The sequence below is a fragment of the Notechis scutatus genome, chromosome Z, assembly GCF_049901735.1.
Source record: "Notechis scutatus isolate UNSWTSFEM ecotype Mainland chromosome Z, rNotScu1.2, whole genome shotgun sequence".
In the NCBI taxonomy this organism is placed as follows: Eukaryota; Metazoa; Chordata; class Lepidosauria; order Squamata; family Elapidae; genus Notechis; species Notechis scutatus.
In genome coordinates this window covers 3,176,298-3,202,954 of record NC_142025.1, presented here as the reverse complement: position 1 = coordinate 3,202,954, position 26,657 = coordinate 3,176,298, and the positions used below count along the sequence as shown (strand labels likewise).

General features: G+C 41.3%; 1 protein-coding gene across 2 annotated transcripts in view; it reads right to left on the bottom strand.

The window, feature by feature from the left end:
• Positions 1–241: 241 nt before the first annotated feature.
• Positions 242–26,657, bottom strand: part of CCDC13 (coiled-coil domain containing 13) — a 38,736-nt gene continuing 12,320 nt past the window's right edge. Inside the window, exons 10-18 of one of the 2 annotated variants that reach the window (XM_087947100.1) lie at positions 25,639–25,815; positions 22,670–22,876; positions 21,956–22,089; positions 15,118–15,186; positions 10,464–10,592; positions 9,511–9,665; positions 8,378–8,492; positions 677–782; positions 242–540 (exon numbers count right to left, since the gene is read on the bottom strand). In XM_087947100.1, coding sequence (XP_087803226.1) covers positions 433–540; positions 677–782; positions 8,378–8,492; positions 9,511–9,665; positions 10,464–10,592; positions 15,118–15,186; positions 21,956–22,089; positions 22,670–22,876; positions 25,639–25,815 — 1,200 coding nt within the window. In that variant the 3' untranslated portion in view covers positions 242–432. Of the gene's footprint in view, positions 783–8,377; positions 8,493–9,510; positions 9,666–10,463; positions 10,593–15,117; positions 15,187–21,955; positions 22,090–22,669; positions 22,877–25,638; positions 25,816–26,657 lie in introns of both variants that reach the window. The other variant, XM_087947101.1, reaches the window with a different exon arrangement.

Here is a 26,657-nt window from a genome sequence, read left to right as displayed (position 1 = left end):
TCCCTGAGCAACTCCACTAGGAGAAAACGTCCGAAGCCAAATTTGAAGACCATAAGGAGATTAACGGACGGCGAAGCTAGTTTGGGCAGAGATGAAAGAAGGCACAGGAAGTGTACAGACACGGTTGTAAATGCACAATCCAGGAAAAACAGCCCACCCACCGCCTTCCCTGCAATTCACAAGTGCGCGAGCAAAGCAGCAGCATATCACGTCTTTCGAGAAAATAAATGAGACATTACACTTTGTCCGGGTCTTGCCGAGTGACAACAACGGGGTCTGTATTTACACTGGAAAAGTTTTTAAACAGGTTTTGTTTGGCAAGGGATATCAAAAGTTGATGCAAAGTTGGTTTCTACCCAAGCAAATCCTTCCCGCGTATGGATTCTAGACTCGTTCGGAACAAGTGCCGGACTATCGATCCGGCGAATATGGCTACGAGTACATCATTATGGACGAGAGTAGCTGGCCCCTGGGTCCCTCTAGCTGGGGACCACCCGCATCTTCTACAGGACCAACGTCTGCTGTATCTGCTGCGCCCTCCTGCAAGTATTTAAATGAGAGTCACCTTGGAAGGACCACATCTGGACAGCGGGACTAACCCCCTCCCACCACCGCGACCGGCTCAGTTCTTCTCCTGCGTGTGCTGCTTCAGAGCGTGCAGGAAAATCTCCTTCACCTGTCCCACGGTGTCCTGGTACACCTGGAAGTCCTCCTCTTTGGTCCGGATGGATTCTTGCAAAGCGTTCTTCAGGCCTTCAATCTCGTCCATCTGAATCGCCAGCCTGTGTGGAAAGAAACGGTCGACAGATTTTTACGATTTTAAGTCGCCAAGAGTTACCTCAAGGTTAAGATGGGCAGCCAATAAATTTTATAAATAAATAACTAGAAGAAATAAATGGACTTTGATACCTGACCGAAAATATAGGTGTTCCTCAACTTACAACCAGTCACCTAGAGACTGTTCGAAGTTATGGGTTAAAGATATTAAATTTAATAGCTGGAACAGTGAAGCCAGAACAAAGAATTGTGGTTGATTAGTTGAAGAGAGCTGGTCATGGCGTGAGGCAACCTGAGCTCTGATTGGTTGCTGTCAGAAAAAAGGGGGAGTGTCCTTGTTTCCTGCCTTTTTTCCTCTGTGTGCCATGTGCACACCGTAATTTACCTCAGAATGTTCCTGCTGTGTTGATTTATCTCATGAGGCTCCTGTTTGCCTCACAATCTAGTTTGATGTGTATATAGTTATAAATTACATTTATTTATATAAAACTACAAGTTTATGTCAGGGTCTCTGATTCCATTGGACACAGACTGCACAATTCCCTGATATTATGACAAGCCTCATGAGGGCTACTTACAACTTGGATTGAAAATTCTGACCTGCCCTCACCTTGCGGTCATATTCTGGGTGCTGGGCAACTGGACTGTGTTTAGAGACATTTGTAGTGTTGTGTGACCACAATTTATGACATTTTTTAAAAATGGAAATAAATGTTTAATTCTGCATTCCGGCAAAAACCAGCCATTGGGTAACATGGTTCTGCTTAACGACTGCAGTGTTTGGTTAATGTCTGCCGCAAAGAAGGTTATAAAATCATAAGCAGTCACGTCTTAACTTGCTTAATGACTGTTAGGACAAGTGATTATAATTCTGGGCTCATAATTACAATTAATTATGATTACAGTATAATTACAGTAATAAGTTGAGGATCACTTGTGCAGGCAGTCCTTGAGTTACAACCATTCGTTTAGTGACCATTCAAAATTACAATGGCACTGAAAAAGTGACATGGCAAATTTTCACACTTACGACCAGTGCAGCATCTTTGTTAGGAATAACATAGGTTACCTAATGTGGTTTGGGTAAAATAATATATATAAACTATGATAGTGAGTTTATATGTGTGTGTCACTTTAAATGCAAAGCATGTAATTTTGGGTGCGGCTGTAAATCGCCATAAGAGGGAGCAAGAGAACCTGAACTGTATTGCTGGCTTACTGGATTGCTTGCTGACGATGATGGATTGTTAACTGCGTGTTCTCTGCTGTTGCTGAAGGAAGAAAAGAGGTTTGACTTCTTCATATCTCTACTGCGAAGAGATAAATTACTGGACTGATATTAGTAAGTTTAATGACCTCTTTTTCGACACTGGACTTTGCAACTGATTAATCCCCGGATGGACTGAACTAAGTGTATGATATATGGACTGTTTGACTATGCTAACAATCTTACTGGAATAAACTATTTAACTAGCACTGTGTATCTGCTTTTACTGAGTGTAAGCTACAACAACGTTTATCTCACATATTTGCCTGCCTGCCTGCCTGCCCTGCAGGTTCTGCTAGGGTGTATATCCCTAACACTGGTTATGGGCCCAGGCTGCACAGTCAGACTAACCAGGATAAAACAGGCTTATATAAAGTGAGAGTTTGTATAGTTACACAATACTGTAAACAGACAGCTGTGTTTTATTAATTATAGTTTAATATCCAGAAAAAGATGGCACAAGTCAATTTACCAAGTTTGTCTCTAATATCCAAACTGGATGGAACAAACTATGTTTCATGGTCTATGAAATGCAGCCTACTTCTATGCAGAGAAGGTTTGTGGAGTAAAATACAAAACCCACAGAGGTAGATGCATGGGATCCTGAAAATGAGGATGATGCCCAGAAAATACAAGAATATAAACTGAAGAATGAGCAAGCTCTCTGTATAATAGGACTGACACTCTGTGACCAGCAGCTTGTCCATATTCGTGGAGAAGAAACAGCTGCTAAGTGTTGGGAGAATTTAAAGAAGATTTATGTTCGAGACAGTGTAGGAGCACATATAAATCTTACACGGAAACTGTTCAGAACACATCTTCAAAAGAATGGAGACATGTTGACTCATATAAACACAATGAAGAGAATTTTTCAGGAACTGCATGAAAAAGAACTTATCTTCACAGAACTCCATCAGGTTTATATAATTTTGTCTTCGTTAGATGAGAGTTATGATGACTATGTAACTTCACTTGAAGTATTGCCAAAAGATAACCTCACATTAACTGACATTACTGGCAGATTAATTGAAGAAGCCAGGAGAAGGCTTGAAAGGGATCAACTCAGAAGGGAACAACCACAAGAAGATAAAGAATCTCGACAGCCTATACAATTAGAAAATGTTTTAATTGTGGAGGAAAAGGACATTTGGCTAGATTCTGCAAGAAAGCAAAAGCAAACAATGCCAGCCAGAATGCTAAAAGGCATCAAAAGGATAAAAAATGCTTAGAGTTAGCCATGTATAGCAACGAAACTGTGAATAATAATTTATGGGTTGTAGATAGTGGAGCATCACACTGCATAACGAAAGATAAGAAAAGATTTATTAAGATGTCCACGAGTTCACAGCAGATATCGTTAGCTAATGGTTGGAAAATGAAAGCAAAAGGTGAAAGTATTGCACATTGTTCTTGCATAAAAGAAAATGTAAAAATGTTATATGTACCACAACTTAAATTTAATTTGCTTTCAGTTAGAGTTTTGGTTAAACTAGGTTATGTAGTTACCTTTAGGGGAGAAAACTGCATAATAGAAAAGGAAGGTAAAAAAGTGACTGCAACTTTAAAAGGTGAATTGTATGTGTTAAATGATAATTCATTAGAGGTAGCTAACACAGTCTATAACAATGTTAAACTTCATGATGAATGCATACATTTGTTACACAGACGTTTAGGGCATATAAATTTTAAAATGCTCAAACGGTTGAACTGTCTGAAGGTATAAAACTGAAGCCTTGCAGTAAGTATTTGCACTGCAATGCTTGCAGTCAAGAAAAAAGCAAGGTAATACCAGCAAATAGAATAAATGGATTTAAAACAAAAGAGCCTCTAGAGGTCGTATTTGCTGATATTATAGGTCCTAAAAAACCTAGTATGGGAGGTGCTCGTTATATATTAAGCATAATGGATCATTACTCAAGATATGGTTTCTGTTATTTAATGAAGAGTAAAACGGAAACATATCAAAATTTCTTTAATTGGTTAAAGTTTGCAGAAAGAAAAACTAAAAAGAAACTAGTAACTCTTGTCACTGATAATGGTACGGAATTTATAAATAATAAATTCCAAAATAGACTGAAGATGGCAGGTGTTGAACATAAAAAGTCTGCACCATATAGGCCACAACATAATGCCTTTATAGAAACACGAGGCCAAACAATACAAGCAATGTCTTGTACTATGTTGTCGGATTCAGGATTACCTGAAACTTTGTGGGGAGAAGCAATAATGTGTGGTAATCATATATTAACTCAACAACAGGTGAATTACCATTCACACGGTGGCATGGTAGAAAACCTGACCTAAGCTACATGCACACATTTGGAGCACCAGCATGGGTGCATATTCCTACACAACTGAGACACAAGGGGCAGCATAGGACTAAAAAGTTATTCTTTGCAGGTTATGAATCTAATCACAAATCATACAGATTCTGGGAAAAAGGTACACCTAGAGTTTACTGTAATGCTAGTGCACAATTCCTAGAACATGTAGGATGGGAAAAACTGGAGCAAGATTCAAGTAAGGAAGTAATCATAGAAACCTACAAAAGACCAAAACCACATATCAGTAATAAGAAGAGTACAATTAAAGAGGAAGTACAGGAAGAGCACATAGAACCAGAAGAGGAAGAAATAGATGAACAGGAAGAAATAGATAACCAGGAACAGGTAGTACATGAAAGTCCACCTGTAAGCCCTGTAATACCTAGACGGTCAACACGTGAATCCAGACCACCTGACAGGTACCAAGCAAGTGTAGTTTGCCAAGTTAGTAAAGTTCCAACTACTGTTGAACAACTTAGAATGTATCCAGTAAAGGAACAAGAAAATTGGCAAAGAGCAATGGAGAAAGAATTAAATTCATTAAAACAAATGGAAGTATATGAAAATGTTAAATTACCTCCAGGAGAAAAGTCCATTGGCTGTAAATGGATATTTAAATTAAAAATAGGTAAAAATGGGACTGTTACCCATAAGGCTAGGTTGGTAGCTCAAGGATTTAATCAAACTGCATGTGATTATGATGAAGTATTTGCACCGTCTAAAAGCAACAACCTTGAGAGCAGCTTTAGTGTGGGCAGCTAAGAAGAATTATATTATAAATCATTTAGATGTTGAAACTGCCTATCTGCATGCACCATTGCAGCACACTATATACTTAAAGAAACCAGTAGGAATTAAGGATAATAAAAATAATAATGACTGTTGGAAACTTAAAAAGAGTCTCTATGGATTAAAACAATCTGGTTACGAATGGAACCAATATATTGTTAAGGAGTTAAACAATATAGGATTTAAAGCAGGTTTAGCTGATCCATGTGTATTTAAAAGAGAGAAAAATGGAATAGGGGACATCCGGTTTGTCGGCTTCGCGAGCGGCAGGGATTCGCGAAGCTGCACGATCCCTGCTGCGCTAGCCGCTTTTGGTGCTCCGATCCGAACGGGTCCGGAGCTAGGCTGCCCTGTAGGGGCAGCTGAAGATAGGGGATCCGGAGAGGGGTTTGGGGTGTTGCAGACCCCCTCCCGGCCGGCAGAACCCCTTTTCCCAAGACGTGCAGCGGCGGTCCGCAATGGCCGCCACAAAGAAGCTAGCAGCCGGGTAAGAATGCGCAGGAGGAAGTGGAGAAAGCTTTTGAAAAGAGAAAGTTTTTCTTGGTTCCCAGGACTCTAAGATATACTTAACAAAATTCCTGGAAATTATGACTTTCTGAATGATACCTTTTAGAAGAGAAAAAAAGTGGCAGTTTGGTGGTGCTGAAAGGAAAGTTTACTCTCCTTCCCTACGGAATTAATAAGTGGATATTAAGAAACCTATTTTTTTTAGGTAAAAACTGGCTTTAAGTGATAAGTGGGAAGGGAGAGGACTAAAAAAAATATTTGTATGCTAAGACTTTGTTGGAGGAGATGCCTTAAGGATTTGAAGACTGAAATATATTGCAATAAGACTTTTGGAAACAGATTTGGACTTTCTTTTTTCTGATTGATACTACCCCAGGAGGAGAAAGTGAGAACTCTGCCTTGGTTTGGACTGATTGATAACTTTGGGACTGTTTTATTTATTTATTTATTTTTTGGAATATTCTGGTTGTTGTAAGAAGAAAGAAGGGGAAAAGAAAAGAAAAGATTTATAATGGCTTTTTCTGTTGAGGAACTGAGAAAAGAATATGAGCAAGCAAAAAAAAATGGTAAAGATGGTTTGAAAGAAGCCTTCCTTTTTTTTTTAGAAATGGCGCTTATTAACTATCAACAAACATTACAACAGATGAAGACAGCAGAAGAAGAAGAAGGAGAGGAAGAAGCCATTTTTAATGAATCTCAGAATTTGACCAAGAAAGAAGGAAGAGGGAAAGGAAGAGAAATGAAGGACTTAAGATTTAAAAAAACACTTAAGGGAAAAATAAGGTGCAAAATCAATATAATGATAGTAAACGGAATAGTGTCATTATTATTGTTGTTTACAGATGATATTGCCTTAATTACAAAAACTAATAATGAAGCTACTGAAATAATATCATTATTAGGTAAAAGGATAAAATTAAAGCAATTAGGAGAGATAAAACAGTATCTAGGATTGACAATAAATAAAACCAAAAGTGGCTATAAGATATCTCAAGAGGATAAGATATATCAATTACTAAAAACATACAAGATGGAACTTTGTAAACCGGCTAAAACTCCAATGAGTCAGGAATTTGGCCACACTGATGCTCAAAGTCCAAAATTCGATAAGACTATTTATCAATCACTAATTGGTAGTTTATCGTATATTAGTAATTGGTCAAGGCCAGATATTGCCTATGGCGTTAATCAATTGGCAAGATTCAACGCTGAACCCACTGAACAACACTGGCAAGCCACAAAACGAATATTAAGGTATCTTAAAAGGACAATGCACTATGCATTGTATTTGGAGCCAAAAGATGATTTGATTTTAAGTGCATATGCTGATGCAAGTTTTGCAACAAGACATAAACACTAGGAAATCAACTTCAGGTAGGGCTATACTATTAGGAAAAGCACTGATTGGTTGGAGGTCAATTAGACAGCAACACATAAGTATGTCCACAATGGAAGCAGAATTTTCATGTCTATCTTTATTATGTACTGATTTAATTCTGTATAAACAGTTGTTATTAGATATGGGAATAACTGTTAATGATTCCATTATGGTTTATGAGGACAATCAAGCAGCCATACGGTTGGCTACAAATATTGCTGTAAAAACGAGATTTAAGCATACAGATCTTAGATATCTGAATGTAAGACAATCTGTAAAAAATGGTTTGATAAGATTGGAATATTGTATGACTGAAGAAAATTTTGCTGATCAATTTACAAAAGCCCAAAGTTCAGTCAAACATAATGAAAGTTGTGACAACTATGGTTTAAGGATGTAAATAGATATATATATATATATATTATTATATTACCCAAAAGGGGAGAATGTTAGGAATAACATAGGTTACCTAACGTAGTTTGGGTAAAATAATATATATAAACTATGATAGTGAGTTTATATGTGTGTGTCACTTTAAATGCAAAGCATGTAATTTTGGGTGCGGCTGTAAATCGCCATAAGAGGGAGCAAGAGAACCTGAACTGTATTGCTGGCTTACTGGATTGCTTGCTGACGATGATGGATTGTTAACTGCGTGTTCTCTGCTGTTGCTGAAGGAAGAAAAGAGGTTTGACTTCTTCATATCTCTACTGCGAAGAGATAAATTACTGGACTGATATTAGTAAGTTTAATGACCTCTTTTTCGACACTGGACTTTGCAACTGATTAATCCCCGGACGGACTGAACTAAGTGTATGATATATGGACTGTTTGACTATGCTAACAATCTTACTGGAATAAACTATTTAACTAGCACTGTGTATCTGTTTTTATTGAGTGTAAGCTACAACAATGTTTATCTCACATATTTGCCTGCCTGCCTGCCTGCCCTGCAGGTTCTGCTAGGGTGTATATCCCTAACAATCTTTATGGTCATGTGATCAAAATTTGGATGCTTGGAAACTGACTCATATTTATGATGGGTCATCGGACAAGCAAAGTCAACGGAGAAGCCAGATTCACTCAACATCTGTGCCACTAACTTAACTGCACTGATTCACTTAACAACCATGGCAAGAAAGGTTGTAAAATGGGACAAAACTTACTTAATAATTGTCTTGCATAGCAACAGAAATTTTGGGCTCAATTGTGGTCGTAAGATGAGGACTACCTGTATTAGCAGAAATCATTCCTTCCCTTTCTTGTATTCCTGCTTAAATCTAATTTAGAGCTTTGACTTAAAAAAAAATGGGGAAAAATTATTAAACGTCTCACTGTGTGGACAGTTCCTCTAACTGAGATTCCAGAGGCACTTCAGAAAGTTGGGCAGATGGCAAATCCTTTTTATCCCCGGCGTTCCAGCTCATTTTGGTGCTGCTGAGTGGCGGAGCTGTTGAGACAAGACATGTCGTTAAACAGGGATAGTCATCCTGAAGGCTGCCCACAAACCCACTGAATCCTAAACTTTTATGAAAAGTATCAAAATTCATATGTTCAGCCGAGAAGCAAAGACATGTGGATTTCAACTCCCAGAATTCCCCAGCTGGCTGGAGAATTCTGGGAATTGAAGTCCACACATCCTAAAGTCACCAAGATTGAAAAACACCCGCCTACAAATAATCCTTCATGTATGAGTGTAATTGAGGTTGGTTATCACAGTCATAAGACATGATTGCTGTTCAGAAGGTCATTCATTGTGTGGACTTGATTTTATTAGATTTTTTGCAGGGGTTTTTAAGCAAACACTGCTGTTGTTAAGTAAACACTGCCATCGAACACTGCAGTCCTAAAGCAAATCCTTTTTCATTATTATTATGGGGTAATCTGGAGGAAAATGCACATATGTGTTAATCCTCAAATTATGACCATAACTGATCCTGTAATCATGTTCATCAGTCATGACGATTGTGACCAAACAGCGTCTGATTTTGTGGCCATTTTTTCCAGTTGCCATTAAGCGAACCCATTACACCCAATGGGGTTTTTTCCTGGAAACCAAAAGTATATGTTGGCTTTTTGCAGGGGGAAATGGCCCAAAATCGCAGTCACGGGACATTGCAAATGGCCGTCAGTGAAAGATGGCGGCCAAGCGCCCAAATCGGTCACATGACCACAAGGGAAAAGGGCGGGGCCATTGGAACTTTGAAACTGAGCCGTAACTTCTTCCGGGGGAGTTCGTCGTAACTTTGAACAGTTACTAAGTGACTGGTGGTGAGTCGAGCACTATGTTTCCATTCAAAAGGGTGGGTTTTTGTGCAATTGCGACTACCATCTTGCTTTATTTTGGGACTCTCTTGTCGGCCACTAGGGGAAGAAATTCTCCTCGGCTGCGTGGAAGTTTCACCGGTCAAGTTTTGCGCAGGGCTGCTATGAAGTTTCACTGTTCTAGATGCTTTCAACAACTTTACCTGCTTTGGTTTTTGGGTGAGCCTTGGAGGCCACGATTGTCTTCCCAGATTCCATCTTCAGCTTTGCAAACTGCTGCTCAAGAACGACATACTTGTGTTGTTGTTCCTGAAATTTCTTCTCTGCTTCCCAAACTTTCGTGATGCTCTCGTCCACCCTGGAGACACAAACATCGCACGCATGCACCGTCAGAAAGGCGAACACCCCTGTAACCTCATGAACGATGACGACTCAACAGCCGAAAGAGAATGGTCAATGTTTCCCGGGAGATGCAGAATCTGGCTTTGGGCGTTAAATGGATGGGAGACCACCAAGAAATAGGGTTGGGTTGACTGAGACATTTTTTTTACATCACGGCAATCAAAACTGGATGCAATATTTCAAATGTATTCTTACCAAAGCATTATAAAGTGATATTAACACTTAGAATAGAATAACAGAGTTGGAAGGGACCTTGGAGGTCTTCTAGTCCAACCCCCTGCCTAGGCAGGAAACCCAACACCACTTCAGACGAATGGTTATCCAACATCTTTTTAAAATTTTCCAGTGTTGGAGCATTCACAACTTCTGGAGGCAAGTTGTTCTACTGATTAATTGTTCTAACTGTCAGGAAATTTCTCCTTAGTTCTAAGTTGCTTCGCTCCTTGATTAGTTTCCATCCATTGCTTCCTGTCCTGCCTTTTCAGGTGCTTTGGAGAACAGCTTGACTTCCTCTTCTTTGGGGCAGCCCCTGAGATATTGGAAGACAGCTATCCTGTCACCCTCTAGTCCTTCTTTTCGTCAAACTAGACACCCCCAATTCCGGCAACCGTTCTTCGTATGCTTTAGCCTCTGGCCCCCTAATCCTCTTTGTTGCTCTTCTCTGCACTTCTTCCAGGGTCTCAACACCTGAGCGATTTGGGACAAGGGACTCTTGAGTTTCAAAACAATCCAGGGAATTTTGTGCCCAGGGTACCTTTTCTGTAGGATGCTGACTAGCTCTATCAGGTGGTCGCGTTCCACTTCTGCTGCTTGAGACAGAGTCTTGTATTCGGTGATCTGTGCCTGCAGCGTCCTGAGACCGGCCTCGTTCTGCTCTGACGCCCTAAAAGAGAGAACGAGATTGGGTTTGGTTTGACGGCCCGAAAATAAAACGGATTTTGGCAATGTAATCAAGGCCGAAAGCTCAATTTATGGCAGATCCAGGATGCAAAGTACTTATATGGGACGTCCTGGGCCACCTTCCCATGTCAGTTTCCCAGTTGATACAGACAGTCCTTGACTTACGACCACCACTGAGCCCAAAATTTAGGTTGCTAAGTGAGAAATTTGTTAAGTTTTGCCCCGTTTTCGGATTTTTTTCTTGCCACATTTGTTAAGTGAATCACTGCGGTTGTGAAGTTAGTCACACGGTTGTTAAGTGAATATGGCTTTCCCCATTGACTTTGCTGGTCAGAAGGTTGCAAAAGGGGATCACGTGACCCTGGGACACTGCGACCGTCATAAATGTGAGTCAAAGAATCCAAATATGACTATAATAAGAGCCACGGTGGCACAGTGGTTAGAATGCAGCATTGGACGCTGCCCACTACCAGGAGTTTGATCCTGACCGGCTCAACATTGACTCAGCTTTCCGTCCTTCCGAGGTCAGTAAAACGAGGACCCAGATTGTTGTGGGCAAGAGGCTGATTCTGTAAACCTCTTAGAGAGGGCTGGAAAGCGGTAGATAAGTCTCAGCGCTATTGCTATAACTTTGTTGCTTGTATCTTACAATTTATATTGTTTATTTAATAGTTTTTTAGTTTAGTTTATTGTCATTGCACCTGGTACAACGAAATTAAATACCATCTTTAGTGTATATTGTGACTATGAAAATAAACACAAACACACATCCTTCACATTCTGTACAACTGAATTGAAAACCCCTGATATTGCATTAATATTGCATTATATAGTAGAATTAAATAGAGTTATTGCCCAGGGATAGACGCTGTTTTTCAGCCTATTTGTCCTTATTTTTATTGTACTGTCTGCCAGGTGGTTATACTTCAAAAAAAGGAGTGCCCAGGATGAGATGGATCTTTGAGAATGTTTTGAACTTTCTTAAGGCAGTGGGAGCTCTTCCAAAGAGGGGAGAGGGCAACCCATGATCTTCTGGGCAATGACGTTAACCCTCTGGAGTGCTTTCCTATCTGCCACTGTGCAATTGGCAAACCAGACACAGGTGCAGTAAGTTAACATACTCTCTCTGGTGCAGCAGTAGAAGGTCACCAGCAGTTTTCCATTCAGTGGTTCTTTCCTGAAAAGCCTCAGGTAGTATAATCTCTGCTGGGCCCTTTTGACCAGGGCTGCAATGTGAGCCCCCCCCAGGTCAGGTCCTCTTTTAGGGTAACACCCAGAAACTTAAAACTGGCCACTTGCTTCACTCGGTCTCCCTTGATAAGCAAGGGCTGGATATTTGATCTGTTCCTTCTATAGTCCACTAGAAGCTTCTATTATGATTTATGTTGATTGCTTATTTAGTATCCACGACTATCACTAAGTATTGTATCAAATGTTTCATGATGAATGTATTCTACAATGACTACAATAATGATCTATCACTGGACTTCCGGTTGCAAGGCTTCGGTGGCGGCAGGAATCCGCGACTCTGCGGGTCCCTGCTGCGCTCGCTGCTGAAGTACCCCCGATCCGAATGGATTTGGGGGTTGTCGTTACCCCGGAGGGGTAACGGAAGATAGAGTAGATCCGGATAGGGGTCTGGGGACATCGCAACCCCTTTCCCCAGCCGGCTAGACTCCTTTTTCCAGAGGCGGCGGAGCGGCGGTCAGTAATGGCCGCCACAAAGAAATCTACAACCGGACAAGATTTGTGCAGGAGGAAGAATTAGAAAGTGAAAGTTTTTCTGGCTGAACCGGGACATTAAGACTCATTTAAATACCCCGGAAATCTGACTTTTTCAACGATATATTGTTTCCAAAGGAGGCTGTTGAGCGGCGAACGAAAGTTCTAAAAGGGAAAGTTCACTCTCCTTCCTTACGGAGATAGCAAATGGACACTGAAAAACCTGCTTTTTTACAGAAGGTAAAAACCAAAAGCTCTTTGTTGTAAGTGGGAAGGGAGAGGACTAAAAAAAAAATATTTTTTTTTATTAAGACTTTGTTGGAGGAGACGCCTTGAAGATTATAAGAACAGAAACTAATTGTAATAAGGCTTTAAAATACATTTTGAGACTTGTAATGGATACTGCCCCAGGAGGAGAAAGTGCAAAGGGAAGATGATGAAATATTTCGTGTCTGTTTGGATTGATTGATGACTTTGGGACGTTTGGAAATTATTCTAAGATTAAAAACATTTGGGTTGTTTTAAAAAAGAAAGAAAAATGGCATTATCCGTGGATGAATTAAAAATGGAATTTGAAAAATTAAAGGAAGAGGGACAAGAAGGCAAGGGCTCTCTGGGAGCAGTTTTCCATTTTTAGAAATGGCGATTTCTACCTACAACAACAAGATGTTTGGGAGGAAGAGGAAGAAGAAGAAGAAGAAGAAGAAGAAGAAGAAGAAGAAGAAGAAGAAGAAGAAGAAGAAGAAGAAGAAGAAGAAGAAGAAGAAGAAGAAGAAGAAGAAGAAGAAGAAGAAGAAGAAGAAGAAGCCATCTTTAATGGACAAAAAGTTTTAATTAAGAAAGAAAATAAGAGGGGAAGGAAAATGGAGAATTTAAAATTTAAGAAAACAACCAAGAAAGGGAAAAATAAGGTGAAAAATCGATATAATGTCAGAAAGCAACAGAAAAAAGGAATACAACAGAGAGGGGAAGCTAAAAAGGCGAAGGTTAGGAGATGGGGGGGTAAAACGGCCAGATCGGAGAAGAAAGGAAGGGAAAAGGGGGAAAAAAAGCCATAAAGGCTTGAAACAAGATGCAAAAAAGCAGATCTTTTTCAGAGATAAAGGGTAAAGTACAATTATAAAAAAAAAGATTCTGCAAAAGCACACAAGATAGTATAGTAGTATTTGTATTTGAAATAGTAAATTGGAATATTATAAGATTTAAAAATATTTAAACATTAAAATGCTTAATAATGATAGACTTTAACATTTAATAAAATATAAGGGAATGTGTAAAACGTTTAAGGTTTGGCTATGGAGTTTATTTTGCTATTGTCTAAATGTTATTATAAATCTATTACTTTATTTTCCCACTTACAATAATGTATTAAGCAGAATTTGAATGGAAATTATATACTTAACTATATTATAAATTTAATAATGATCTATCACTGTTGTTGTATGTACTTTGAGAGCTTATGCACAGGAAACAAATTCCTTGTGTGTCTTATCACACTTGGCCAATAAAGAATTCTATTCTATTCCACACATATGCTGATGCTTCCCTTGATAATACATGATGTATTTTGTATAATTCTCTGTGCATTTGTACTTATATATTCAATGTGTCCATAAACATATTGTACAGTTGTATATGTTCATATATGTGCAGTCACACTTATCCTTGTGTGCTCGTGTACATACATTTTGTTGTGTTTTCCATTGACATATTCATAGATGCCTTGCATATTTGCATACATATATTTATATTTTACTGTTGTTTTGCACTTCTGGTTGGATGCTAACTGCATTTCGTTGCCTGTATCCATGGCAATGACAATAAAGTTGAATCTAATCTAATCTAAATCACGTGACCCTGGGGATGCTGAAATGATTGTAAATGTAGTCATAAGTCATTTTTTCAGGGCCATTGTAACTTTGAACGCTGACTAAATGAACTGTGTAAATTGAAGAGTACCTGTATTAAGAGGATACAGGTATTCAACTTGCAACCATTTGTTTAGTGGCCGTTTGATGTTATGGTACTGAAAAAAAGGATCCTCAAATTTAATGACCATTGCAGTATGCCAAGGCTCACGTGATCAAAATCCAGAGGCATGGCAACTGACTCATATTTATGATGGTCATAAAGTCCTGGGATCCCTTTTGGCGGCCTTCTGACAAGCAAAGTCAATGGGGAAGCCGAATTCACTTAACGACCATGTGACCAATTTAACAACTGCAGGGATTCACTTACCAGATTTGGCAAGAAAAGTCACAAAATGGGACTAAGCTCACTTAACCGTCTCGCTTAGCAACAACAAAGTTGGGCTCAGCTGTCGTCATAAGTCCAGAACTACACAGATACAGGCACACAAGATTAGAAACCTTTGGCTAGAGAAAAGGTGTGTGTGTGTGTGTGTGTGGTGTGTAGTCCTCGACTTACAACTACCATTGAGCCCAACAACACATACACACACACACACATATTTTTATGCATGAAAATAACATGCACTTTTAATGGGTTCCAGAATTGGACTTTCCAGATCTTCCCCCCCTCCAAGAATGAACCAGGTCTGACCCTGCTTAGCTTTTCAAGAAGCCTGAGGAAGATCAAAAGCCAAATCAGTGTTTTATCCGTAGAAGCAGTCCTTGACTTATGACAAAAATCTAATGGTCGTTATTAGTAAATCTTGCTTTCCCCATTGACTTTGCTGATGGGAAGCTGTTGATCTGGTGATGGGAAGCTGTTAAACCTTACTATTGCTTCACTGGGAAGAAGGGAAAAGTAAATTTTGCACTAACCTGCCAGGAGATGCTGGAAATGACGTCGCTGCAGAGTCCACAAGGGTGTGTCCCATCTTCGACACTGTCCTGGAACACACAAAACATCTGTCACATTTTTCACTTCTGCATCTAAACAGCTCATCCTACAATCTCTGGTCAGGTCCTGCGAACTAGAGTGGGACCAGAAGCATGCCTGGGGTAATTCTAGCTTGCAAAAGATGCAGCCTTTTGGAGCATCCTAGAATCCTAGAATGAAAGGGTGAAAGGGGCGGTCTTAAGAGATCATCTAGTCTAACCCCGAGCTGGCAGCGGATGGAAACTAATCAAGGGGAGATCCAACTTCCAACAAAGGAGAAGTTTGTTGATAGTGAGAAATAATTAACCAGTGGAACGACTTGTCTCTGGAAGTTTTGGGTGCTCCATCACTGGAGGTTTTTAAGAAGAGATTGGACAGACATTTGACTGATATGATATGGGGCCTCTTGCTAGGGCAGGGGGTTGGACTAGAAGACCTCCGAGGTCCTTTCCACTGTGTTATTCAGCAGAGGAACCCATCACTTCAATGTTTGTTTAAACACCTCCAGGAAAGCGGAGGCCACCACCTCCTGGACTAGATGACCTTTAAGTTCCCCTCCACTCTTCCATTCCATATTTCTGGAGGTAAAAATTCCAAATTTTCATGACAGGTGTCACCTGAATTTGATGGCTCTCCATGAGAGTCAGGGTGAATGCAATCCAGATGAAGGCCAGGTTGCTGTAATGGACCCAGATATAGGATGACTTGGCTTGGTGGGTCCAGCTATAGCAGTTTGTAAATTATCACCCCAGCTTATTTGCACACCTGTGGTGATTGTAACTGACACAATAAACCACTGTTTCTCCAACTTTACAACCTTAAGATGTGTGGACTTCAACTCCCAGGATTCTCAGTCAGCCTTGCCTTCTCTTTCCCAGCCTTCCAGTCTGAGGAAATCTGGGAGTTGAAGTCCACCCAACTTAAAGCTGCTACGAGTGAGAAACACTTATGGACTTATGACCATAACTGAGCCTGCAATTTACGGTTGTAAGACATGGCAGCCGTTAAAAGCAGAGGTGGGATTCTAACGGTTCGGACCAGTTCGGGAGAACCGGATGTTAAAGTTACATCTGGTTCGCCAAACTGTTATTTCAACCAACCAGCTGGTCCCGTCCACCCCACCCCGCCCCTCCCAGGAGCCTCCAGGTGGCCCATTTTTGATGCAGGTTATGTGCAGGGTCCGCATGGAGGCTCTGGGAGGGGGGGGGGAAATGGGCCTTCTGGAAGTCCAGAAATGGGCTTGTTTCCAGCTTCGGTGTGCCTCCAGAGCCCTGGAGACCCACCAGAACCTAGAAATAGGAAGTTCCAGTGAGCCACACCCACCCAGCAACCGGGCAGCGAACAGGTTGCTGGGATTTTTGAATCCCACCCCTTGTTAAAAGGGTTTGTTTATTTATTTGATTTGAATTGTCAATTGCTTACAAGATAATAGGTATAAGTATATACATAGTTATGAATACATGAAATGGGTACATATAAGAAAAATAAAAGAAACAATAGGACAGGGACGGTAGGCACGTTGGTGCTCTTATGCACGCCCCCTACAGACCTCTTAGGAAAGGGGTGAGGTCAATAGTAGACAGTCTAAGGTTAAAGTTTTTGGGGTTTGGGGAAGAAACCACAGAGTCAGGTAGAGTATTCCAGACATTGACCACTCTGTTGCTGAAGTCGTATTTCCTGCAATCAAGTTTGGTGCGGTTAACCTTGAGTTTGTATCTATTGTGTGCTCTTGTGTTGTTATGGTTGAAGCTGAAGTATTCATTGACAGGTAGGACATTGCAATGTATGATTTTATATACCATGCTTAAATCAGACCAAAGACGGCGTAATTCAAGGTTTTCTAGTTCTAGAATTTCAAGTCTGGTGGCATAAGGTATTCTATAACAAATAGAGGAGTGGAGAACTCTTCTTGTGAAATATTTCTGGACTTTCTCAATTGTGCTAATATCAGATATGTAATGTGGGTTCCAGACTGATGAACTATATTCGAGTATTGGTCTAGCAAATGTTTTGTATGCTCTAGTTAATAGTGTGATATTACCAGAGAAGAAGCTACATAGGATTAGATTAACAACTCTTAATGCCTTTTTGGCTATGTAGTTACAGTGGGCTCTAGCACTTAGATCATTAGAGGTGAGTATTCCAAGGTCCTTTACAGAGCTTGGATCATCAACAAGATCTTCACTATTCAGCTTGTATTTTATTTTCTGATTTTTTTCTGCCAATATGTAAGACAGAGCATTTATTTGTTGAGATTTGAAGTTGCCATTTGTTTGACCATTCTGATACATAGTCAAGATCTTTTTGAAGGGTAGCAGTATTGTCTGTGGTATTGAACAGCTTTACATCATCAACGAAGAGAATGCAGTTGCTCTTAATATGATCACAGAGGTCATTTATGTAGAGTATGAAGAGAGTTGGTCCTAGAACACTGCCTTGGGGGACACCACTGTTGACAGGTACAGAATTTGATAGGATGCTCCCAATTTTGACCATTTGTTGTCTGTTTGCCAGGAATGCTTCTATCCAGTTATGCAGTTGTCCAGAGATACCATACAATTTTAGTTTTAGGAGTAGTTTGTCGTGTACCACTGAATCAAAGGCTTTACAGAAGTCTATGTAGATTGAATCTATTGGTTTGCCCTGATCGAGTTGTGTAGTCCATATGTTTTTGCAGTGTAAGAGTTGCAGATTACAGGATAGTTTTTTCCTGAAACCAAATTGTTTATTAGAGACTAGGTTGTTTGTTTCTAAGTGGAAGATGATGGATTGGTTAATAATTGATTCCATGACTTTACAGGTGGCTCAGCATAAGGAGATTGGTCTGTAATTTTCAACTAGGCCGGGGTCCCCCTATTTGAAGATGGGGATGACCGTGGCTTGTGACCATAGTTTTGGCAAGGAGCTGGTCCTGAAAGATTTTTCAAAGATTATGCTTAGAGGTTCGGCTATGGCAGTGGATAGCTTTTTTAAGAAGTAGGCACATATTCCGTCTGGTCCAATAGATAGGGATGGTTTTAGATTGCGTAGTGGTTTTTCAACAATGTCTTCTGTCACTAGTGAGTGCACACTTGGAATACTGCATCCAGTTCTGGTTACCACAATTTAAAAAGTGGGTTTGAGACTCTAGAAAGTGTGCCGAGGAGAGCACAAAGATGATTAGGGGGCTGGAAGATAAAGCCCATGAAGAACGATTGCAGGGATTAGGTATGGGAAGTCTAACAAAGAGTAGGATTAGGGGTGACATGATAGCCGTCTTCCAGTATTTGAGGGGCTTCCACAAAGAGGAGGGCCTCACCTATTCTCCAAAGCACCTGAAGGCAGGACAAGAATCAACACCTGGAAACTAATCAGGGAGAGAAGCAAATCTTAGAACTAAGGAGACATTTCCTGATAGTGAGAACAACTAACCAGTGGAATGGCTTCTCTTTAGAAGTTGTGGGTGTTCCATCACTGAAGGCTTTTAAGAAAAGACGGTTTGAAAGAAGACCTCTGAAGTCCCTTCCAGCCCTGATTCTAGGCTCTAAAGTTCCACTTCAAAGCTAGTGTGTAAAATCACAACCCCACGCTGGTTTCCAAGAACAAAAGACTTTCTGGGTTTGGCGTGGCTTGTGGTTTCTCCGTGCAAGCTGCTGCAACAGCAATCGTGTAGGTCAACGTCCTAGGGTTAAGATAGGGCAAACATTTCTACCTTGCAGTTACCTGACATTGAATGGAATGGTGGAGTCTTTGTAATACTTCCAATATAGGTGGTCCTCTACTTACGAGTACCATTGAAATTTTCTGTTGCTAAGTGAGCTAGTTGTTAAGTGAATTTTGCCCCATTTTATCAGTTTTTTTGCTGCAGTCGCTAAGTGAATCAGTGCAGTAAGTTACTAAGACGGGTTCTTAAATGAGTCGGGGTTCCCCCCCTTAACTTTGCCTATCAGATAGTCACCAAAGGGGAATCACATGACCTCAGGATAGTGCAACCGCCATAAGTATGAGTCAGTTGCCAAGCGTTTGAATTTTGATCAGGTGACCATGCTGCAATGATTGTAATGTTTCAGGCCATTGAAACCTTAAACAGTCACTAAATGAACTGTTGTAAGTCAAGGACTACACCTGTAGTATAAAGGTAGTCATGGGTGGTGCCAGGAGGGAGAAATCTTCAGAAAACCAGGTGGATAAATTTTTAAGTAAATGGCTGGACAAGGTGACCCCTGTTTTCAGAGGGCTGCTCAATTGAACTTGAGTGGCAATGCCACGTGGAACTTAAGGAAGGAAGGAAGGAAAGGAGGGAGGGAGGGAGGGAGGGAGGGAGGGAGGGAGGTGAAAGAAAGAAAGAAGGAAGGAAAGAAAGAAAGAAAGAAAGAAAGAAAGAAAGAAAGAAAGAAAGAAAGAAAGAAAGAAGGAAGGAAGGAAGGAAGGAAGGAAGGAAGGAAGGAAGGAAGGAAGGAAGGAAGGAAGGAAGGAAGGAAGGAAGGAAAGAAAGAAAGAAAGAAAGAAAGAAAGAAAGAAAGAAGAAAGAAAGAAGAAAGAAAGAAAGAAAGAAAGAAAGAAAGAAAGAAAGAAAGAAAGAAAGAAAGAAAGAAGGGAGGGAGGGAGGGAGGGAAGAAGGCGAAAGAAAGAAAGAGGAGGGAGGGAAAAAGAGGAAGGAAGGAAGCAGAGAGAGGGGGGAGGAAAGAAAGAGAGGGGAAAAAGGGGGGATGAAGGGAAGGAAGCAGGGAGAGAGAGAGAAAGAAAGAAAAGGAAAGAAGGAAGATAGGAAGGAGGGAGAAAAGGGAGGAGGGAGGGCTGAATGAAAGAAAAGAAAGAAGGAAGGGAGAGAGAGAGAGAGAGAAAGAAAGAAAAAAAGAAAGAAGAAAATGTCTGAAGACATGGAGGTTACCTTAAGGTGTGGTTTTTCTCAGTTGACAGGAGATAGCAGTTTGTGCCCAGGGATATCAGTGAATTTAGAGAAGTTGCAAAGCTGGTTCTACCACTCTCTTTTTATCTGCGCAGCTCAAATCTCTTGCAATTTTTCTCAGTCCAAATCTCTTGCAACAGAAGAATTTCAGCCTGCTGACTGTTTTATTGCAAAGTTGGAAGTTGCAGTATCAACTGGCAACACCTGTGAAGTGAACTTGCAAAAAGCACTACAATTCTTGGTTCATCTCCAGGGTGGTATTTTTATTCTTTGTTTTTTGAAAATTGCAGGTAGTCCTCACCTCAAGTTACTTAACAGTCATTTGAAATTCTGACAGATTTACCTCATTGAGATTTTACTATGATCCTCAAAAGAATTGCAAAAAGATGATTTTTCCATGGGCCATTGCAATCCACAAAAGTGCAGATTTTTTTATTAATGTCCTGAAAAGTTCGTGCTTTTAGAGCTTTGCAGCTCTGCCTTTTTATAGTTGTTCCCAATATGATAAACCAAGAATTCCTAGTTGTATTTATATTTTCTGGATTTCACCTCTTTTTTTCCTTGAGGAACAGATAAAAGCAATTAATTTCTTTGTCTTGCTAATGATATGGAAAGAATATGGCATTGCTTTCTTTGGGAATATTTTTTTAATTTCTCCATTCTGAGATCTCATGGTGGTCTTCCATCCAAGCCCTAACTAGGTTTTTGACACTTTATGATCTGCTCCAGTTGCTCTCTGCCCTTTATTAAAGAGATTAAGTAAATATCTTTATTTTGAATGATTTCTTTCCTCTTGGTTAACTTTAATCTCCTGCTTTTCCTTCAAGGAACTTGAGGCAGTGTAGCATGAAGTATTGATTTCCATTTCAGAGCAAAATTGGTGTTAAAAATGAAGAAATATTTTTAATGCCACGAAGATTCATCCTTTCCATATTTCATATTTCCATTTTGGGTAATGGTTTGCCTTTATCTCCCCAAAAGGGCCTGGACTTGTCTTTACGTTCACCATCTTGTTTTGTCAGCCTGGGAAATAATCTTCTTTTATTAGAGGGTTGACTTCAGTTTCATTAATTTTTCTTTTCGCTGAGGAAAAATAAAGGGGATAAGGAACCTGGTGGGGAAAAAAGGGCCACCATTTTCTTGGCTGCTGTCAAACCAAACCAACTTTGCCTGAGTCATGGAAGGCCATCGATCAGCTCTTCAATTTCGACATTTTGTCTGTTCCTGAAGTGGAAACATTGGCAAAAAGGCCTCCCTGTGTTGGCTTTCAATCCATGTGAAGAGAACCTCTTAAGTGGAGGTTGTGTTATGTGACCGCGTCCTATTTTACAACCTTTTTGGCTGCGGTTGTTTAAGCGAACATAGGGTCACAAAGCAAACACGGCAGTTGATAAGTGAATGCTATAGTCGTTAAGCAAGCCCACCATTCACTTTGAGGCGATTATAGACACAGAAAGTCCTTGACTTACTGCAGTTCATCTAGTGACCGTTTGACATTACAATGTCACTGAAAAAAAGTAACTTATGACCATTTTCCACACTTACGACCATTGCTGCATCCCCATGGTCACGTGACCAAAATTCAGATGCTTGACGAATGACTCATATTTATGACAGTCCTGGGCTCATGTGATCCCCTTTTACGACCTTCTGACAAGCAAAGTCAACGGGGAAGCCAGACTTGCTTAAGAACCGCGTTGCTAACTTAACAACTGTGGCAAGAAAGGTCGTCAAATGGGGCAAAACTCACTCAACAACCACCTTTCTTAGGAATCCAGCTGAGAAATTTTTCTCTGGCCAAAGGTTTCTACCTCAAGTCAATGATTTATGATCAGAGCTGAGAGAGACTCATTAAAAAAATTAATTGGGGATTTAGAACGTCGCTTCCCTACCGTACGGAGCTGTCATTTCTGCTATAGTCTTCCTTCTGAGGTGCTGAATTCTCATTTTCCTCCTCTAAAGACTCTGTAGATAGTGTGGAACCTGAATCCATTCCACTCTCCTCTTGGAGGGGCATATGCCGCTGCTACGAAAAATCAGTCAACTGTTTTTGAATGCCCAGGTTTCCATTTATTTATTGACTAGTTAGACAATTATCCCGAATTTATTATTTGACAAGTAACTCAACTGTGCATAATACTCCTTCCTCCTATTTTCTCCTCCACAACAACAACCCTGTGAGGTGGGCTTGGCCGAGAGAGAGAGTGATTGGCCCAAAGTCACCCAGCTGGCTTTTATGCCTAAGGTGGAACTAGAATTCACCGTCTCCTGGTACTTGGCCCTGAGCCACCCAGCTGTCTTTCATTCCTAAGGCAGGACTAGAACTCATTGTCTCCTGGTGATTGGCCCAAAGTTATCATGGTAGCTTTCATGCCTAAGGCGGGACTAGAACTCACCATCTCCTGGTTTCTAGATCAGCCTCTTAATCACTACATCAGACTGGTTCTCAAAGTGAGTCTTCCCCTGGTATTGAGTTCAATTTTTGGTGAATTTTTGAGAGACTTTTTCTCAAGCTGTTTTCCTGCACAGGCCTCTTATCTGATTGCTGTCCTTCCAGCCATTCCCCCATGCCTCTATCCTCGCTTCTCACCTCTGAGACGCCTTACCTGCAACCTCAGCTGCCTGACCACCTCTTCCAGCTCCTTCACCTGAGCTTCTCGCTCGGCCACCATCTGCTTGAGTTGCTCAATGAGGCAGTTTTGCTTCTGGATCTCATCGTTCAACTTCTTCCCCAGGGCCTTCTCGCTTTCCACATTCTTCTCTTCTTGCTGGCTCAGACTTTTTAAGATCCCTTGCATTTCTTTCTGTTGGCTCTGGTGAGAAAGGAAGTGACGGAGAGAGGTTGTTTTTCTCTCTGCGTCTTATGAACAGTTGGACAACATTTAACTGGAATGGTAGAACAGAGGGTTGGACTAGAAGATCTCCGAGGTCCCTTCCAACCCTAATTTTCTATATTTTATGTTTTAAATGGACTTTTAAACTGTTTTTTTAACTTTTAACTATTTAAAAATTAGGGGTGCTACAATTAACCGCAATTCCAATGACAAATAATCCTTAATTTATGACCACAACCAAGCTCCACATTTCTGTTGCTAAGTGAGACATAAGTGAGTTTTGCCCCATTTTGCAACCTTTCATGCCACAGTTAAGTGAATCACTGCAGTTTTTAAAGTTAGTAATATGGTTGTTAAGTGAATCAGGCTTCCTCGGATTCTTGTCATATGGTCGCAAAAGCAGTTCACGCAACCCTGGGATACTGCAACCGTCATAAGTCGGCTGCCAAGTGTCTGAATTTTGATCACATGATTATAGGGATGCTGTAATGGTTATAAGTGTGAAAAATGACCATAAGTCCCTTTTTTCAATGCTGTTGTAACTTTGAACGGTCACTAAATGAACTGTTGTAGGTTAAGGACTACCCTGTAATCAATGGAATAGCCTCCCACAATTTTGGATCCTCCATCACTGGAGCTTATCAAAAAAGACTGGACAACCGTTTGACCAGGATGGTAGAAAGTCTTCTGCCTTAAACATGGGGTTGGACTAGACGATCTCCAAGATCCCTTCCCGCTCTAGGAATCTACGTTTTATGAGACTCACTTTAGGACCGTTGGAGAAATGCAATGAATAAAAATAAAAGTATCTCTTAGATAGGGATTGCAGGTGGTCCTTGATTTACGACTGCAACGGAGCCTCCCCATTACAGTCATAAATTGTGAAGGTAGTAAAGCAGGTGACAATACTGACTGGAACTATTTTTACAACCGTTTTTTGTTGTTGTTGTTGTAGCAGTCATTAAGTGAATGCTACAGTCACAAAAACAAGCCCGTTATTTGCTGAGGGATGACAGAAACGTCTTGAAGCTCCAAAAAGTCGTAAATATGAGGTAGCACCCGAGCGCCCGACAGGTGAGGTCATGTGGCTGAGGAATTCTGGGAGTTGAAGTCCACGAGTCTTAAAGTTGCCAAGTTTGGGGAACTCTACTCCAGGTCAACAACTTGAAGATCTGTGGACTACAACTCCCAGAATTCCTCAACCCACATGAATGGACTCCAACTCCCAGAGATCCCCATCCAGCTTGCATGGGCTTTTTAAGTCCCAGAATTGCATGGCCAGTAGGCTGGCTGGGGCATTCCGGGAGTTGAGGTTCGTACCTGCGAGCTAAGGAATTTTATTTATTCATTTTGTTGATTTATTCAAGGACTCTGCGATTTGAAATCCATGCATGCCGGCTGAGGAATTCTGGGAGTTGAAGTTCACACATACCGGCTGGGGAATTCTAGAAAGTGAAGTCCATGTATGCTGGCTAGGGAATTCTCGGATGGAAGTCAGACAGAAAGAATAACAGGATTGGAAGGGACCTTGTAGGTCATCTAGTCCAACCCCCCTTGCCCAAGCAGGAGACCCTACACCATTTCTGACAGATGGCAGTCCAGTCTCTTCTTGAAAGTCTTCAGGGATGAAGCTCCCACAATTCCGAAGGCCAGCTGAGGAATTCTGGGAGTTGAAGTCCATGGCTGCCAGCTGGGGAATTCTGAAAGTTGAAATCCATGCGTGCTGGCTGGGGAATTCTGGGAATTGGAAGTCCATCAGAGGTGGGTCTTCAGCAGGTTCTGACCAGTTCTGGAGAACCGGTAGCAGAAATTTTGAATAGTTTGGAGAACCGGCAAAATCCCACCTCTGAGTGCCCCCGCCCCCATCTATTCTCTGCCTCCCATTGAGTCCCAGCTGATCGGCTGGGTCTTCTTTGGTTGCCCTGCAGAGGAGAACAGAGCTGGAAAGCAGTTTAGTGGGCTGGAGAGGGAATGGGGATTTTGCAGTATATCCTTCGCCTGCCACGCCCACCAAGCCACGCCCACAGAACTGGTAGTAAAAAAAATTTGAATCCCACCACTGATTAGTCCACACATCCCAAGTCATTAAGGTTGAGAAACAGCTGCCTAGAGGAAACCACCCCTATTCCCCACAATTTTTAACTAAAAATCTAAACATGGTCTAATCTCCCACAACCGATTGGAAATTCAGGGAAATTATGGGTTGGGAACCACTTGACCGAGACTTTGCAGAAGACCAGGCCCTGCAAGTTCGCGCTGATATCGGCGTGAAAACAGGCAGCCCTCGACTTACAACAGTTCGTTTAATGACCATACAAAGTTACAACAGCCCTGAAAAAAATCAACTTAAGGCTGTTTTTCACAGTTAGGACCACTGCAGCATCCCTGGTGGTCCCATGATCAACATTTAGGTGCTTGGTAACTGACTCATAATTATGACTGTTTTCAGTCTCCTGAGGTCATGTGATCCCCTTTTGTGACCTTCCAGCGAACGAAATCAATGGGGAAGCCAGATTCGCTTAGCAACCGTGCTTTCCTAACTTAACAACTGCACTGATCCACTTAAAACTGTGGCAAGAAAAGTCGTAAGATGGGGGAAAGTTCACTTAACATATTTCTCATTTAGCAATGTAAATTTGGGTGCATATGTGTGTCAATCTGCGGTCGTCAGTCGAGGACTACCTGCACCAGCCAGGCCCAAGTCTCCCGAGCGTGGAATACCACCGTCTGCCAGATCGTACCACGAGAGCATCCACGAGTTCGTTGTCGTGCTTCCCCTTCTCCATCAGGGTGGAAATTTGCTCCTTCAGGGTCTTCACCTCATTGGACAGGACCTTGTTCCTGGCTTTAGACCCCTCCAGCTTCTTCTTCACGTCCTCGTGGTCCTTCTGAAGGACTTGGTACTGGCTCATGAGCTTCTGTCATCCAGAAAGAGAAGAAAGGGACGCTAAGACCAGTGGTGGTATTCTACCGGTTTGGCCGAACTCCAAGGTAGCTTGGTAGCTCCAAGGATCATCTGCTGGGCCCACCCGCCGGCCCTCGCTTTACTCTGACCTTTATTTCCTGGTTTTCAAGCTCAGCTGCCTCACGTGGCACAGAGGATTGCCACATGCCAGCTGTTTAATGCGCAGGGGAAGCGCAGGATTGCAGGAGAAGGTCAGTAGCAAACCACCTGCGATTGCGCAAAGCGCACACTCACCCAACCAGTTGTTACACCGGTTGAATCACACCCCTGGCTAAGACTGAGGATCAAAGGACCCCGAAATTATTTCTGTGATGGCCAGCAGAGCCATGCCAAACTTAGATGAAGGATTGACTCCACTCTCTGACTTTCAACTCTGCCCTTCTCTTTGTGTCCATCCTGCCCAGTGGGGCGGGGGGGGGGGAAGACTTCACCTGGGAGGAAGAGATTCCAAGGAGTTTAGCCTCACAAGGCCTTTGCCTGTCTGGTCCCCATCGGTTGCTAACAGCTTTTGATTGAAAAGGATGGTTGAAGAGAGGAAACTCAAGGTTGCATCATGGGAATGTAAACCCCAGAAAGTAATCACCTTCATATAGATTAGGGTTAGGGTTACATTAGAGATTAGAGATAAACATTAGGATTAGAGTTGGGTTAGGGTTATGGTTAGGGCTGGTGTTAGCATTAAAGGTTAGGGTTAGCGTTGTGGTTAGGGTTAGAACAAGGTTAGGGTTAAAATTAGGGTTAGGATTAGCATTAAAGATTAGGGTTAGGATTAGGATTCGGTTTGAATTATGGTTA